Source organism: Rana temporaria, chromosome 4 (assembly GCF_905171775.1).
Source record: "Rana temporaria chromosome 4, aRanTem1.1, whole genome shotgun sequence".
Classification (NCBI taxonomy): Eukaryota; Metazoa; Chordata; class Amphibia; order Anura; family Ranidae; genus Rana; species Rana temporaria.
In genome coordinates this window covers 98,358,980-98,377,768 of record NC_053492.1, presented here as the reverse complement: position 1 = coordinate 98,377,768, position 18,789 = coordinate 98,358,980, and the positions used below count along the sequence as shown (strand labels likewise).

Below are 18,789 nucleotides of genomic sequence, written 5' to 3'. Positions count from 1 at the left end.
TTCATGCAGGCACTGGGAACATTTTTTTGCGTTGTGCTGTATACATTTGTTTATTTTTTCTACATAAAGAACTGGTTCTTCCGAACAAACTGAGATCTACTGAATGTTATTCCTCACAAACATTATGTGGAATTAGAATGGTAAACCTTTATGAGCGCAGAATTCCTTTTTGTTGTAACTGCACTTTAAGGTCATCACAGAGGACAAGGGGGCCCTCTTTGCATCTAGAGGAAAAAATATGGAAAGGTTTCTTCATAGTAAGAGCTGTGAAAATGTGGAATAGACTCCCTGCAGAGGTGGTTCTGGCCAGCTCAGTAGACTGCTTTGGATTGCCTGGATTATTTCCTAAGTGTACATAATATAACTGGGTACTAACTTTTATAGGCAAGTTGATCCAGGGAAAATTGCCTCTCAGGGGATCAGGATGATTTTCCCCCTGCTGTAGCAAATTGGAGAATGCTTTGCTGGGGTTTTTCACCTTTTCTCTGGATCAACTGTGGGTGAAGCATTGTGTATATGGGATTTTTTATTTTTTGTTGAACTGGATGGACTTGTGTCTTTTGTCAACCAGACTAACATGCACTGTCCCCTCCTGCCTATAATGTACTGTGCCCCTCTGCCCACTCTGTATGGTGCACCCCCCCATACTGTGCCCTCCTGCCTGCCCTGTACTATGTACAGACATGCATATATACAAGCCGCAAGCTGCTGGGAGAGGTATTTGTGAGAGGGGGCAGAGTGTACGAAGATGAGGATAGTGTAAAAAAGGAGTGAGAGGAGTATGTACAGGGGAAAAGAGGGTCAACGTATACAGGGGTGCAGTGTGTAGTACGGCACAGTATGTACAGAGGGAGAATTTAATTTGTGATAATTCCCTAGTTACGTTTATTTGTTGTTTCTAATCAGACTAAAAGCCACGCCCAATACGTAACATATCTTAGCCATACCCACTATTTGTATTAGTATAGTAATATACTTTTTTAGGGGACATAAAAATAGTCATACCTTCCAACATTTTGAGATGGGAATGAGGGACACCTACTAACAAATGTATGTAGGCATAGGACACGCCCCTTGCCACACCCTCTTAAAGGAGTATTAACCAAAAAAAAGATTAATTACATCCACAAGGACTTTTTTTTTACCACTACTATTCCTTTATATTGACTTTTAAAATGTACAAATGAAGCCATTTAGAATTTGGATGTACAGTTTAGCACTGGGAAGCACAGTTTGAAAGATAAAAAGTGCTTTTTATATACAACTATATATTTAAGGCCAGAATGAGGGGGAAAGAGGGGCAGAGGGACATTGCTCAAAATCAGGGACAGTCCCTCGAAATCAGGGACAGTTGGGAGGTATGATTTAGTGTCTATGTGCTTTCATTGATTTCACTGGCCATTTACTGCATGTTGACTTAACAAAATGTCAACATGCACCATTGCAAATAATATTTTTTCCTGCTACATAGTCCTACATGAAATAATGTGCTTGTTAGAAGACATTCATGTATATGGACAGGGCTGGACTGGGAAAAAAATTTGGCCCTGGACTTCATCCAGACAGGCCCACTTTGACAGGTCTCTCCCATGGCGGCCGGACAACTCCAGCACCTCCCCCCCAAACCCCCTCTTCCCCTTCACTAGCCCTTCTACTTTATTAGAGTAGAACGACTGGTACTCTTATAGGCAGTACCAGTGGGGAAGCTAGACATTATTTCACCCGGGGCAAAGAATCAGTTTGGTGCCCCCCCCCCCCTAATGGGACAAGATTAGGCAGAAGTGAGAAACTCCCAGGCCATAGCTGTTGAGTTAGCTGTCTGTCCCCTCCCCCATGCTCCTCTGTCGTCCCCCTGCTCCTCTGGTCCTCCCCCTGCTTCTTTGTTCCTCCCAGGTGAGCGCTACGGGGAGGGAGAGACAGAGGAGCGGAGGGGGGCGGCGGTCCGCTGTCACTGAAGCCGGCCCACTGAGCCATCGGCCCACCGGGAAACTCCCTGTAGTCCCAATGGCCAGTCCATCCCTGTATATGGACATGGACAGAAACCCAGGAGTGCCCTTTGGTAAATTTGACCCTGATCTTTATGATCAGATGTTGTGAAGGCTCTGGAAGAGATCCAAGCTGCTCTACAGTTTTCTATAGCAGTGAGAATGTTAATATAAGTGTGGCTGTATTGATTTTTCTATGATTTTCTTATGGCCTGGCCAACATCACTGACAGTTCCCTTTAATTTCAATTATACAATGAGCTCTCCAGTCAGCTCCTTACTGGTTGTTCTGTACCAAATAAAAACAGGAGAAGGTGTCCGATTTTATACTGTATCAGGGATTTCATTTTTTTTTTTTTATCTAGTAAATGTGGGAGTCCTTTCTTTGTAAAATGCCACTACTGCTATCTAAACAGATACCTCAGCTATGACTGTTGTATCTTGTATCATAAGACGTCCAGTACCTGCCTTATTTCTACATTGAGTGTACATAATGTGATCAGAATTTATACTGTCTTTTTCTGTATTCTAGCCGGCCTTTCTTTTCAATAAGCTTGTCACACAATATTAGAAATCTCAAATGAATACCGCAGTCTGAATAAAGGTGACATTGCCATGCATATTTACCAGTATTGCCAACGTCCCGTAGCATTTTTTACTGACAAAACATGGGGAAGGAGCACATTTTTTTTACTGACAACCTGAAAATTGACAGCACTCCTATTACAAACTAAGACAATCAATATTTAACACAATATATAAAGACTGACAATACCCATAACAAGTAATATGCTTTGTTTACACCTAAAAAGTCAACACAGAATGACTAATTATCAGCTCATCATATTTACAGACTGTAAAAAAATCACAAACTGTCCATAAATGTGCTGACTGATAGTCACTTTCACAGATGTACTATATTACCAAAAGTATTGGGACGCCTGCCTTTACACGCACATGAAGTTTAATGGCATCCCAGTCTTAGTCCATAGGGTTCAGTATTGAGTTGGCCCACTCTTTGCAGCTATAAAAGCTTCATCTCTTTGGGGAAGGCTGTCCACAAGGTTTAGGAGTGTGTCTATGGGAATGTTTCACCATTCTTCCAGAAATGCATTTGTGAGGTTAGGCAGATGTGGACGAGAAGGCCTGGCTCGCAGTCTCTGCTCTACTTCATCCCAAAGGTATTCTATCAGGTTGCGGTCAGAACTCTGTGCAGCCCAGTCAAGTTCCTCCACCCAAAAACTCGCAAACCCATGTCTTTATGGACCTTGCTTTGTGCACTGGTGTGCAGTCACAGTTAAACCGGAATGAAACACCCCTAAACTACTCCCACATTTTCCAAAATGTCTTGTTATGCTGACACCCTCGTACAGACGACCGGATCTATCCGCTGGGAAATCCGGTCGTCTGTACGGCCTAGCGGATATTTTTCCGCGGAGATTCGTCGGGCCGATCGATTTCAAGCGGATAGAAATTTCTTAGCATGCTAAGAAATCTATCCGCTTGAATCGTTTCCAGCGGATTGATCCGGTCGTCTGTACAGACTCACCGGATCAATCCGTCTGCTCCCCTCCCTCGCATGCGTCGTAATGATTTGACGCATGCGTGGAAGTACTTACCTTCCAGCGTCACGCGCGTCATCGCGACACGTCACCGCGGATGTATTCCGTGCGGATTTTGATCCGATGGTGTGTACAAGCCATCGGATCAAAATCCGGAAGATGAATCTCCGCTGGAAACGGTCCGGCGGACCGTTTCCAGCGGAGATCCCCTCGTCTGTACGAGGCCTAAGAGTACCTTTCACTGGAACTAAAGGGCCAAGCCCAACCCTTAAAAACACAGTGACTGCGTTTAATGGCATGGCACAGTGGTGACAATGTATGGGACAGTGGCTGCGTTTAATGGCATGGCACAGTGGTGACAATGTATGGCACAGTGGCTGCGTTTAATGGCATGGCACAGTGGTGACAATGTATGGCACAGTGGCTGCGTTTAATGGCATGGCACAGTGGTGACAATGGATGGCACAGTGACTGCGTTTAATGGCATGGCACAGTGGTGCGAATTGATGGCACAGTGGTGCGAATTGATGGCACAGTGACTGCATTTGATGGCATGGCACAGTGACTGCGTTTAATGGCATGGCACAGTGGTGCGAATTGATGGCACAGTGGTGCGAATTGATGGCACAGTGACTGCATTTGATGGCATGGCACAGTGACTGCGTTTAATGGCATGGCACAGTGGTGCGAATTGATGGCACAGTGGCTGCATTTGATGGCATGTAACAGTGGCTGCGTTTGGGCACAGTGAGACTGCAATTTTTTTTTTCCTTTGCGCCCCCCCAAAAATTTTGAGCACCAGCCGCCACTGGTTAGGAGCATGGCAAAAAGTGCAAATTTCTACAAGGCGTACAGGAAGGATCCTTTTGCACTAATCTTACTTCAGTACATTGAATTAGCATGGGCTGTTATAGGTCACAATTTATTTTTTTGCTTCCCCAGCAGGTTTTAAAATGCAAAAGCAACAATACTCACCTCCAGGACTGTTCCTCACAGACTAAACCACTCTGTGGTCCAGAACTGGTCCTCCCCCAGATTGAATGACTCCTAGGGGTTGCTCTACTAAAGACAACAATACTCACCTCCAGGACTGTTCCCCACAGACTAAACCAATCTGTGATCCAGAACTGGTCCTCCCCCAGATTGAATGACTCCTAGGGGTTGCACTACTAAAGTCAAATACTGTTCACTTTGGGGAAAAAAATCACTTTGGAAGGGAAATTTCCCTTAGCTTAGTTAATGAGGCAAAAATTCACTTTGCAAAGAATACCTAATCATGTGCAAGAAAAAATAATAATAAAAAAAATGTATTTTGGTTTCACAATGATTGGATGATGGAAGTCAACAGAGCTTTACCTCATTCATTAAACTAGGGGAAAATTTCCTTTGAAAAATTAACACCCTTTAGTAAAACAGCCCCCTAGTGTCATTCAACTCTATTCCTACAAGTGGAGGGTATCATGGCTCCATCCCCTGAGGGGCATCACAACACACTGCATCGCTGCAGACTGCCCAGGTTGGAGAAGGGCCAAGTAGAAGAATACATCTGGAAATCAAAAAGTTGAGCACACATGTACAACAAGTAAAGAGAGAAGGATTAGGGCCTGGGGGAGGTCTGAGGGAGAGTGTAGTGGGGCGTTACAGTTTCCCAATCTTTTTGGGAGTGCCTATCTCCTAGTTATGTGCAACAGAAACAAGTGACACCTTCTCTAGGTAAAAACACACAGCTGGCACAGCCTCGCTCATACTATCATAATATCATAATTTTGCTTAACCGCTTGCTGACCATATCACTTAGGCCCCGTACACACGACAGAGGAACTCGACGTGCTTGGCACGTCGAGTTCCTCGTCGAGTTTTGGGATGAAGCCGCCGAGGAGCTCGGCGGGCCGCCTTCGCCCATAGAACAACGCGGACAACGAGAAAATAGAGAACATGTTCTCTATTTTCTCGTCGAGTTCCTCGGCGGCTCCATCGAGCCAAAACTGTACAGACGACAGAGTTTCTCGGCAGAATCCGGGTTTTGACCGAGTGAATTCTGCCGAGAAACTCTGTCGTGTGTATGAGGCCTCAGATATACAATGGAAAGGTGGCTCAACAGCACTGCATCACGTACCTAGTACATGATCCAGAACTTCTGGGCTGAGGGCGCGCCACTAGCGGCCCCGCTCTTGCTGTGATTATACACAGCGGGAGCTGATTTCCATGTACCGCAGGCTTGATGTCCGCCGGCACATGGTGATCTTTCGTTACACAGGCAGAACGGCAGTCTGCCTATATAAACAAGGCAGATTGCTGTTCTGTCGATAGGGAAAGCATTGATCCGGTGTTCCTGCAAAGCAGGGACACCGATCTTTTCTTTACGCTAGTACAAGCACCTCCCACAGTCTAGTAAAACACAGGCTAGGCACACATTTAACCCTTTGATCGCCCCTGATGTTAACACCCTCCCAGCCAGTGGCATTAGTACAGTGAGAGTGCATATTTTTAGCACTGATCACTAGGGCTAGTGTCACTGGTCCCCAAAAAGTGTCAAGACTCTCAGTTAGTGTCAGTGTCCGATTTGTCTGCTACAATATCGCAGTCCCGCTGCAAGTCGCTGATCGCCGCCATTACTAGTAAAAAATAAAGAAAAATATCCCATAGTTTTTAGACGTTATAACTTTTGCCCAAACCAATGTATTGGGATTTCTTTACCAAAAATATGTAGCAGAAAATATATTGCCCTAAATTGATGAAGAAATTCGTTTTTTTTTTTTATTGTATTGGATGTATTGTATGGCAGAAAGTAAAAAGGTGATCAAATACCACCAAAGGAAAGCTCTAACTGTGGGAAAAAAAGGACATACATTTTATTTCGGTACAGTGTCACACGATCGCGCAATTGTCAGTTAAAATTACGCAGTGCCATACCGCAAAAATGGCCTGGTCATGAAGGGGGCAATATCTTCCAGGGGTCAAGTGGTTAATATTAAAACTTCACATTTATTTTTGTATCCAGCTTCAATCATGGAAAAATTTCAATTGCATACTGTATACATATTTAATACTTGCAGCTAGTAGGTGAAGATCAAAGGAAGGGCTGGAGTACTGTGATTCCTTTTACTGCAAGGGTGTGACTAAAAAATTGATTTGAATAGCAGAAACAAATCCCCCGTCTTCTCATAATAGAGCCAGGAACATCTTAATTGGTCAGGTAACAGAGTCTGGCAAAAAGCCGGTATTGCTAAGTATTGTAATAAATGCAGCATGCTTTGCAAGCTCAGTGTCATGGCTGCACTTTATATAAAAAATGCATATTGGTAAAATAAAGATTTTCCACAAACACTAGGAGGTTCCTGAATGTTGTAAAGCTGTGTTTCTCAACCTTTTCTCAGTCAAGGCATCCTTTAAAATGGACAGCCTCAAGGCACCCCATTCTAAAATGTAAAAAAAAAAACGATTTTAATAGTTTTACCCAACCCAGCAACATCCACACGTAGGACACCCGATGTTAGAGGTGATTTATTCTTCCAAAGCAAATACACTTTTGCACACTGGTACTGACTAGCAGTGGCGGTGCATCCATAAGGGCGCACGGGTGCCGCCCCCTCTCTCCAGCCACCCACTCTATGATAAATGGATAGATTCATGCAAAGCATGAATCTATTCATGGCCGCCGCTGCCACCCCCTATTCAGGTGCCCGGCTCTGTTTCGGGCGCCGAATGCCTGAATTGCAGCAGCGGGGGGTGTTTCTGAAGCACCTGATTAGAGCCATAGGCCATAGGCTTCAACATAGGTGAACTGTGAGCGTCATACACAGTGGCAGCAGTTGATGGACACGGTGGCAGCATTTGATGGGCACAGTGGCTGCATTTGATGGCACAGTGGCAGCATTTAATGGGCACAGTGGTTGCATTTAATGGCATAGTGGCAGCATTTGATGGGCACAGTGGCTAGGTTTGATGGGTACAGTGGCTGTGTTTATTGGCACAGTGGCAGTGTTTGATGGGCACAGTGGCAGCATTTGATGGGCACAGTGGCAGCATTTGATGGGCACAGTGGCAGCATTTGATGGGCACAGTGGCAGCATTTGATGGCACAGTGGCAGCATTTGATGGCACAGTGGCAGCATTTGATGGGCACAGTTACTGCGTTTGATGGGCACAGTGGCTGCGTTTGATGGGCACAGTGGCTGCGTTTGATGGGCACATTGGCTGTGTTTGATGGCACATTGGCTGTATTTGATGGCACATTGGCTGTGTTTGATTGCACAGTGGCTGCGTTTGATGGGCACAGTGGGCAGCTTTGATGGGCACAGTGGCAGCATTTTATGGGCACAGTGGCAGCGTTTGATGGCACAGTGGCTGTGTTTGATGGCACAGTGGCTGTAATGATTTTTTCAGAATTTTTCAGTTTTTTATGCGCCCCCCCCCCCCCCCCAAAGAAAAATCTGAGCACCAGCCGCCACCGCTGACTAGTATTCCAATGTTTCTCTTCTCCCTCAATCTCTCTACATCAGTCAGCTAATGTCACCCCAGTGCTGAGGGAGAGAGGCAGAGGGTCACCCAAGGATGCTGTGGAGGTGACAGACATCATTAATAACATTAATAACTGATGCCATCATTGGCTGTTAGGATTCCAGTTCCTAGTTGTAATGATGCATAATCAACCCGTGGCTTTGTGTAACTAAAAACTAGGGATGTACCGATACCGATACTGGTAACGGTATCAGCACCTATACTAGCCATTTTCGCGAGTATCGGTACTCGTGAAAATGCTCCGAAACCGGAAACCGATACTGGAAGTGACGTCGCTCGAGAGAGCACCGCCTCCTCCTCCCCTCCGGAAAAGTGCCATCCCTGCCTCCCCCTCCGGGTGGCATCGCATGGTGCAGGCAGTCCAGCCTAACAGCCTACAAGCCTCGTCTCCTTGCCGCACACCTCACTCCTTCAGCTCTGACTTCTGTCCACACTGGAGCCAGGCTCTCCCTGGCTGGATGCTGAGACAGAGAACGGGGGGTCTGTATGAAGACACTCTACGGGTGGTATTCTGTTGTACTGAGCAGCAGGGCTCTCTCCCTGTACCATGCCTGAAGTCTGACTGTCTCCTGCACCATGCCTGCAGTCTCTGGCTGTCTCCTGTACCATGCCTGCAGTCTCTGACTGTCTCCTGTACCATGACTTCAGTCCCTGACTGCCTCCTGTACCATGGAAAAGAGTACTGATCCAAGCCCTGTGACCTATACTGTGCTCCCGCCCTGTAGTACTGACAGGTGCAGACTCTGCGCTGATCCATGGAAAAAAGAAATGATCCTGGTCTGCCGCACTCTGATAGGCAATTTTTGTAAACAAAAATGAACAAAGGATAAAATCCAAAGCTGTATGACATCCAAAAATTCATGCAACACTGCAATCAATGGTAGAAAGTGGACACAGGGGACAAAAAAGCTGACATGTTTCACATCATAGATAGATGCTTACTCATGCCTCCTGTACCATGCCTGCAGCCCCTGACTGCCTCCTGTACCATGCATGCAGTCCCTGACTGCCTCCTGTACCATGCCTGTAGTCTCTGGCTGTCTCCCTGCACCATGCCTGCAGTCTCTGGTTGTCTCCTGTACCATGCCTGCAGTCCCTGACTGCCACATGTACCATGCCTGTAGTCTCTGGCTGTCTCCTGTACCATGCCTGCAGTCTTTGGCTGTCTCCCTGTACCATGCCTCCAGTCTCAGGCTGTCTTCTGTACCATGCCTGCAGTCTCTCAATGTCTCCTGTGCCATGCCTGTAGTCTTTGGCTGTCTCCCTGTACCATGCCTATAGTTACTTCTGCCTGCGGTTTCTGTCTGTCTCCTGTAACATGCCTGCGGCTTCTGTCTGTCTCCTGTACCATGCCTGCAGTCACTTCTGCCTGTTGCTTCCTCCTTCCCTCTACCAGCTGTCACATCTGCCCCCATGTCTCCCAATAACTCTCCTGACCTATCCCCATCCTCTTCCCCCCCAGCGATCACAGCTTTTTCCATCCCAACGCTCCCACCCCACTATACCTATTTCACCCCACCCTCAACTACCTTGCTCTCACTTACCCCTCCCTTTCCACCCCGCCGTCACCCAACTCCCAAACAACAACCCTCGCCACCTCCCAAACCACCCCTCTTCCTAGGCGACAGGTATCAGTAATCAGTATCGGCGAATACCTGCAAAAATGTATCAGTACTCATACTCGATGTTGAAAAAATTGTATCAGTGCATCCATACTAAAATCTCTTTCACACTGAAGCAGCGGGGGCAGTAGCGGTAAAGCGCTGCTAGTTTTAGTGGCACTTTACCACTGTGGGCTGTTTAGGCGGGAGTGGGGAACTTTTAACCCCCTAGAAGGTTTAAAATCGCTTTGCAGGCGCTTCAGCAGCACTGCCCATGCATTCCAATGGGCAGGGGCGGTTTAGGAGCGGAGTATACATGGCTCGCAAACCGCTCCAAAGATGCTGCTTGCAGGACTTTATCTAACGTCCTGTAAGCACTCAGACTTTCACACTGAGACTACAGATGAGGCATTTTTCAGGCGCTTTACACAAGCTATTTTAGTGCTAAAGCCCCTGAAAAAACGCCCCAGTGTGAAAGGGGTCCTAAGGTAAGGCTTGATCCACCTGCTGGCTTGTATACAATTTTTTATCAACTTCTAGCTATTTCGCTAAGGCACCCCCGGTTGAAAAAGGCTGCTATAGAGAGCTGCACGGGACGTGGGTTAGATGCAATTGGACATCATTCAAACTGCACGATGACTGACATGCTTTTTGTTTTAAAAGCTGCTGGGGAATGATTAAGCTGGAGTTGGGCTTTAAACAACTTTGCTTGACAATATATTTGTATTGAGTTATGTGAAAGATTGTGACAGATAACCAAAATGAATCAAAAGTGGGCAAAATGAATGTTTTAGCAATAAGGAATATCTTTTCTTTCCCTGAGAAAAAAAAACACAAGATCAATTAAACATTTAAAAGCTCAGCACACTTAATTGAATTTTATTTCGGAAATTTAAATAGTGTTGTCTGTAGGAAATGTTGTAATGCAGTTAATAATGTATCACCTAATTTTGGATACATGGATATTAGATGTATAATGGATGTTCTGTGACATAGTCTCTGAATGCCTCAGTGACTTCCAATATTATTATATTTAATTTCACTGTTATGAATATTACATTTTACAAGAGGAATATCATGACCATCCAGAAACACAAGTCAGCACACCAAAAACATTTGAAGAATCACAGAAATCTAACCATATTCTCTTTATATTTAATGCAGGATCAAAATGAATATGGTGGACAATTTACAAAGTAGCGCCTAGTCTGGTAATTTATTTTAATATAGGAATTTTTGGTTCAGATAACATAATTCCACAACATGTATTTAAAGACCCCCATACACTGATTTAACAAGTACCAGTTTATAAACATGCATCTGGAAGCATTTACCCATCTATTCTGGTTTTCCACTCATACATCGTTAGCTTGGTTAAGGAATTGTCAGGTGGAATGGGGCATCTGTAGATAAAAACAAGCAGTGCAGCTTTGACCAAAGTTGAATGCCCTTGCTATAGTTGTAGATCATGTAGGTCGGCACTGCGTCGCTTTAACTGGCAATTACGCAGTCGTGCGACGTGGTTTCCAAACAAAATTTACGTCATTTTTTCCCACAAATAGAGCTTTCTTTTGGTGGTACTTGATCACCTCGTGGTTTTATTTTTTTGCGCTATAAACAAAAGAACGGTGGCAATTTTGAAAAAAAAGCTATATTTTTTACTTTTTGCTATAATAAATATTCCCCAAAAATATATAAAAAAATATAAATGTTTTTCTCAGTTCAGGCTGATATGTATTCTTCTACATATTTTAGATAAAAAAAATGCAATAAGCCTATATTGATTAGTTTGTGCAAAAGTTATAGGGGCAGATCCAGATCCATGGGAGATACGCTACGCCGCTGTAACTTACTTTTTTAAACTTCGAATCCTCAAAGAATTTGCGCCGTAAGTTACGGCGGCGTAGTCTATATCTCGCAGCGTAAGGGTGCCTAATTCAAATCGGCAAGTAGGGGGCGTGTTTCATTTAAATGAAGCGCGTCCCCGGGCCGAATGAACTGCGCATGCGCCGTCCCTAAATTTCCGGCCGTGCATTGCGCTAGATGACGTCGCAAGGACGTCATATTTTTTAACATAGACATGAATTACGTCCATCCCGATTCACGGACGACTTACGCAAAAAAAATAATCAAAATAAACGCGGGAACGACGGCCATACTTAACATGGCAAGTCTAACTATACGCCGCAAAACACCAGCTTTAACTATACGCAGGAAAAAGTCGACTAGAGACGATGTAAGAGAATGCGACGGCCGCGCGTACGTTCGTGGATCGTCGGAAATAGCTAATTTGCATACTCGACGCGGAAAACGACGAGAACTCCACCCAGCGGACGCCGAAATATTGCATCTAAGATCCGAAGGCGTACGAAGCCATACGCCTGTCAGATCTAACCCAGATGCCGTTGTATCTTGGTTTGAGGATTCAAACCAAAGATACGACGCAGGAAATTTGAAAGTACGCCGGCGTATCAGTAGATACGTCGGCGTACTCGCTCTGTGGATCTGACCCATAGTGTCTACAAAATAGGGGATAGATTTATGCCATTTTTATATTTTTTTTTCACTAGTTATTGCGGCAATCAGCGGTTTTTATTGTGACTGCGACATTATGGTGGACACATCGGACACTTTTGACGCTATTTTGGGACCAATGTCATTTATACAGCGATCAGTTCTATAAAAATGCACTGTTACTGTGTAAATTACACTGGCAGAGAAGGGGTTAACCACCTGAGGGCAAGGAAGGGGTTAAGTGTGTCCTAGGGAGTGATTCTAACTGTGTGGGGGCTGGGCTTCCTGTGACACAACACTGATCACTGCTCCCGATTACAGGGAGCAGGTGATCAGTCCCGCGGGCACAAACATGAAGCTTGCGGCGGGCGCGCAAGCCATGAATTTTAAAGCAACGTACCCATACGTTGCTTTGCGCACACTAGCCATTCTGCCGACATGTATGTACTGCTGGTGGTCGGCAAGTGGTTAACAACCAAAAGTGTTGTAACATATTAAATATTTTATCACTCTAATTTATTGCATTTTTTTTAAAGACAATGTACTAGAAAAGCAAGGTCTGATCGGTTCAAGCAACCATTGCCAGCGTCTGCATTATAAGGTGCAGGAATATCTAGGGGCAAGAACAGACTTGGAGACCTTTCCAACAGAGCATCCACTGGGTTACTGGGTCTTAAGGATGGACCACTAGCCAGAACTTGCTCAACATGCAATCGAGCTACTGGTCTATCCTGCATCCAGGGTGCTTTCTGAATGCACATTCAGTGCTGCTGGAGTGCTTGTAACGGATCAAATTCACATTCAAAAAGTCTTGGATCAGCAGCTATCAAGCACCTGATGCTGATGTAACTGATTGAATTTCCTATGGATCTGGGATCCCTTAAAGACTGCCTATGTTGACTATCCTATTCCTATTCCTCCTCAGTCTTGATGATGCTAGCTTCCAACAATCAAATTTTTTGGTTTGGGGCACCACCACCGAAGGCCCAATTTCTCTCCCGCTGTTCAACAGGGGCATGTAATTAACATTTTTTTAAATACATTTCACAACAGGGCCTGTTCCTGCACCCAACAAGAGTATCTGTGAGGTGTTACAGTGTTGTGGCATCACCACCACCACCCAAGGCCCAATTTTCTGCCCCTGTTTAACAGGGGCATGTAATTACACGGCCCAGAGTGTATCCTCAGCAGCGCCATTAACTTGTCAGTTGTAAATAATAGAGGAAATTCCAGGTAGGATCATGCACCTTGTTGGACTTAACTCAGTGTGCCTTCACCTCTTACAAAGGAGCTGAATTCCTTGATTTTAGCTTTAATAACATGATTTGGTTGTGTTTTATCATTTCTTTTAGGCAGGAAGTTTAGAGTTAAAGTGATACCCATTATTGGCTTATGTAGTCATTAAAGATGCAAGCATTTGGATTGCTTAGATCCCCTCCTCAATTCTGAAACAGTTCTAAAACCCACTTCTGATTCTGATTGCTAACACAGTAAAATACTTAGCATTTTTGTTCTATAAGGTGCTGAGGGCAGCAAGTAGTCGCAGGTCTACTGTGGAGCACCAATGCCTCCTAGTACTGATTGGAAAATTTAAGGTTTCTGGCGCAAAGGTAAAAAAAATGCCTGTAGGCTGTAGCCATGTAGTGTTTGGGCAATGCACATAGCTGCTTAGTTTGCCACTGTAGGTAAGGTGTGCCTGTAGATAAAAACAAAATGCGCAGCTCTGACCAAAGTTGAATAATGTCTTGGATAGGTGTAGGCCATTTACAAACCTCCCGAAGCCTGGCTAAAAACTCCCAGAGGTAGTACCCCCCCCCCCCATCCTGTCTTGGTTGGATGCTGCTAAGGCACTCTCAGCTGTTATTGATTCCGCCACTATAACAGGAGTGAATTCTTTCTCTGATTCAAGATTTCCAGAAATGGTACCCCTTGTCCTGCCTTGTTGCTAGGATCAGTGCTGTGTCTTGGCCTAGGCCGACAAGGCACAGATCTGGGGTGGCACTTTGCGGAGCGGGCCGCCCCCCACTTGAAAAAAAGCCCACTCCACCCGACTCCCAAACACATGACCATCACTTCAGACTGAATCCAGGAGCCCAGTGCCAGAGCAAGTTCTGGCACTGAGCTCCGGTAACTGGGCTGACAGGAGTGCGCTAGCGTGGGCACCCGGGACATCTGCCGCCTGACGTCCCACATGTGACGATCACACTTCTGTTGCAGCAAACACCTCTCTCCCCACTGACAGCTGTATACAGTAAACCGAGGAACCTCCTCTCCCTCCCAGCTCCAAAGTTCTGATGTACACAGACAGGAGAAGGAGGGGCTGGGGAGGGGTAGATTTCACTGCAAGAGCCGTGCTGATGATCTAAGGTCTGTGTATAGTTTATAGATACTGTAGAGGGGGACACAGTAACCAGGAAGGAGTGGAGGGGGGATAATAACACAGATGCACACATGGTGGAGTGATGGGAGGGGTGGAGGAGTAAGGGAAAATGTGCTGGGGTGTGCTTTGGAAGGGGAGAGGACATGTACTGGGGGGGATCCGACCACTTCCCCACTAGCACAAGCCTTCTCCACTTCCAAGTACAGAAATTTGGAATAAACTGTTAGCGCAAACACTGGTACTACCGAACACTTAAAAAGCGGGCAATGTATATGTCTAGAAAACAGTCACAGTTTTATAGTCCATATAGTGGTACAAATTACCAGTCCTAAAAAGGAAGGACATGGGAAGATGATGGGCGGCAGCTGTCCTCAGAGAAAAGCCAACTCTGTTAGGTGGCGCTTCCCTTTCCTTGTCTTCCCTAAGTGCAATATGTCAGATACTATGTTTAATCTCAAAAGAAATGCACTTACAATACACAATTACAAAACAGGCTCATTGGGGTCTCATGATGCGTGGTGCGGTCCAGTCTTAGGTCCATCTTGATCCACGGATCTGCAGGCAGGGAGAGAAATCCATCCTGTGGACACCAGGAAACAACCAGGTTCAGCGTGGAGACACAGATGATGACGTTACCAGAGAGTGGGACCAGGGAGAGCACCGGAAGGAAGTAGAGACTTCCAAACCAACCCTCAGCACCTCCCCTCCCCCAAATCAGCATCTCTGTCCTCCTCCCACAGCATCCATATGTTCTCCTCTCACTGCTTGCATATGTCCCTCATCCCACAGCATCCCTCTGACCTCCCACCACAGTGTCCTTCTGTTCTCCTTCCACTTGGTGTCCCACCTCTCTCAGCATCACTCTGTCCCACCTTCCACAGCGTCCCTCTCTCCTCATCCCACAGCATCTCTCTGTCAGTCCTCCCTCGGTGTTCCTCCCTCCACGGCGTCCCTCCTCCCACAGCGTCCCTCCCCCACGTCATCCCTCTGTCCCTTCTCCCATGGCGTACCTCTGTCCCCATCCCAAAAAGATGACAGGGTGGGTCTTAAACAGGAATGGGTGTGGCATTGACAGGAAGGGGTGGGTCATATTTTGGATAGGGGGTCATGAGTTTACTCAGGCCTAGGGAAGCACAAAACCTAAATACACCACTGGCTAGGACAATACAAAGATACTCCCAGCTGTTACTGCTTAGCCATCATCACAGGAGTGAGCTTTTTTTTCTAGTCAGACCTGCAAAAGTTGGAATCTCCCTGTCCTGCTTTGTTGCTAGGACATTGATAAGACATTTCAAGCCATTACTGCTTCCCCCACCATTACAGGAGCAAGCTCTTTCTCAGTTTCAAAAACCCTTTCTTGTGCACTCTGTTCTTTGTCACAGTAACTCAGAGCTCATCAATTCTGCAATGGAGATAGTGAACTGTGCATGTGGGGGTTTGAGAGCTCACTCCTGTGATGGTGGTGTAGCAACAAGGCAGGTCATGTGGATGCCATCTCTGAGAGTTCTTAGGCAAGGCTTTGAATGTTACATAGACAGCCTACACCTGGGTCATTATCCAACTTTAGACAAAGCTTCACAGTTTGTTTTTACAGACACCCTTACCTGCATAGACAGTTTTTTTTGTAAAGGTGAACTAACCCTTTAAATATCCATAATGCAGCGATGTGTTCAGAAAGTATCTAAATGCTATCTTCATATCTTTCAGCTTTCGGAACCCTCTACTGTCTTATAAATTAGTACGATGTCCTATATTGCCAAAAAATAATGCTGCAAGAACTTTCTTGGCCAGCTGTATTATAAAACCCCATAGGATGCAGCCCATTCCCCATTAACCTCAGCCTTTAATAAGTTATAGATGTAATTTACACAGACTGCCAAAACATTATTGTTCGTATTTTTCTTTAGATATCGATGAATGTTTGGATGAAGTGAATCCCCCATGCCATTCTTCTGCTACATGCAAGAACACCCCGGGTAGCTATGAATGTTTCTGCACAGATCCATACCAACTCGCTGAAGATAAAAGGATTTGTATAGGTAATACATTGTAACACTTCATTATTTACTTGCTGTGGGATCTGGTGCAGCTCCACTCTCCATTAAACATATGTGCTTAAGTAGCTTCTGCCATCTCTAGTTAATCATAGAGGACCGTGCCAAGAATAAATGTTAGAGCTCAAAAAACACTTCCCTTATATTCTGGAATACAGCATGGTCTCTGATAAACACATATTTTCCAAACACCAGTTATTCCATGTAATTTCAGGTTTAATTTAAGATGTGTGTTTATAGAAATTACATTGAGAAAGGCCGCATTTGCTTTTTAAGTGTTATCCAAAAATGTGCAATTTAATGCTTAGAGCGCAGTGGAAAATGTCCACCTAGCCAACTGGAGCCCTAAGAGTTCAAGATAGATAGATAATGCATTAATATAAATACTTAGCCAATCTAAAGAGGAACCTCGAGCTTGGTTGTATATAAATTGGAGCTGCTGCACTCAATTACACCTGAACACCAGGTCTGAAGTAATAGCCAATAACAATAAGAAAGTGTGCTGTCTCCTTAAATGGCACTCATTTCTTAAAATAAACACGTGCACATAAGCAGAAATTTGATTCCATACCCCATAAATATATTAAAATTATATGAACCAAGGCAGACAAGTCTGAAATTAATATACAGTGCTTTGAAAAAGTATTCACACCCCTTGAAATTTTCCAAATTTTGTCATGTTACAACCAAAAACTTAAATGTATTTTATTCTGATTTTATATGACCAACACAAAGTGGCACACAATTGTGAAGTGGAATAAATGTTTTCAATTATTTTTACAAATAAATATCTGAAAAGTGTGGCGTGCATTTGTATTTAGCCCCATTTACACTCATACCCCTAACTAAAATCTAGTGGAACCAATTACGTTCAGAAGTCATCTAATTAGTAAAAAGAGTCCACCTGTGTGTAATTTAATCTCAGTATAAATACAGCTGTCCTGTGAAGCCTTTAGAGGTTTGTTAGAGGACTTTAGTGAACAAACAGCATCATGAAGGCCAATGAACACACCAGAAAAGTCAGGGATAAAGATGTGGAGAAGTTTAAAGCAGGGTTAGGTTCTAAAAAAATATTCCAAGCTTTGAACATCTCACTGAGCACTATTCAATCCATCATCCGAAAATGGTATGGTACAACTGCAAACCTACCAAGACATGGGCGTCCACCTAAACTGACAGGCCGGGCAAGGAGAGCCCATGGTAACTCTGGAGGAGTTGCAGAGATCCACAGCTCATGTGTTAGAATGGCCCAGTCGAAGTCCAGACCTAAATCCAATTGAAAATATTCGAATATACCTCATGGAGTGGGATTATGTGGGCAACACGCAAAAAAGATTCAAAATATATAAAAAATATATCAGTTTAAACTGATATATTTTTTATATATTTTGAATTTTTTTTGCATGTTGCCCACATAATCCCACTCCATGAGGTATATTCGAATATTTTCAAATATCATGGGATGATGGCAACTACATGCCGTCATATATGAGTTGGTCTTTTTTCGACCTAAATCCAATTAAGAATCTGTGGCAACACTTGAAAATTGCTGTTCACAGATGTTCTCCATCCAATCTGACAAAGCTTATGCTATTTTACAAAAAAGAATGGGCAACAATTTAACTCTCTAGATGTTCAAAGCTGGTAGAGACATCTCCAAAAAAGACTTGCAGCTGTAATTGCAGCGAAAGTTGGTTCTACAAAGTATTGACTCAGGGTGACTGAATACAAATGCACATTACACTTTTCAGATATTTATTTGTAAAAAATGTGGATATCTATTTATCATTTTCCTTCCACTTCACAATTATGTGCCATTTTGTGTTGGTCTATCCCATAAAATCCCAATAAAAGGACAGGTTCCACTCAGAACCCAGCCTCGCCATGGTCGACCAAAGAAGTTGAGTGCACACGCTCAGCGTCATATCCAGAAGTTGTCTTAGGAAAATAGATGTATGAGTGCTGCCAGCATTTCTGCAGAGGTTGAAGGGGTGGGGGGGTCAGCCTGTCAGTGCACAGACTATACACTGCACACTGCATACAATTGGTCTGCATGGCTGTCATCCCAGAAGGAAGCCTCTTCTAAAGATGATGCACAAGAAAGCCCACAAACAGTTATCCCTATTGTGGGGTCACCAGTATGGTATTTGTACATTGAAATCATATTCCTTCT

At 44.6% G+C, this 18,789-nt stretch overlaps 1 protein-coding gene across 1 annotated transcript in view; it reads left to right on the top strand.

The window, feature by feature from the left end:
• TPO (thyroid peroxidase) overlaps positions 1 to 18,789 on the top strand; it is a 239,484-nt gene that overhangs the window by 183,023 nt on the left and 37,672 nt on the right. The window contains exon 12 of the mRNA XM_040348668.1: positions 16,470 to 16,601. Coding sequence (XP_040204602.1) covers positions 16,470 to 16,601 — 132 coding nt within the window. The remainder of the gene's footprint in view (positions 1 to 16,469; positions 16,602 to 18,789) is intronic.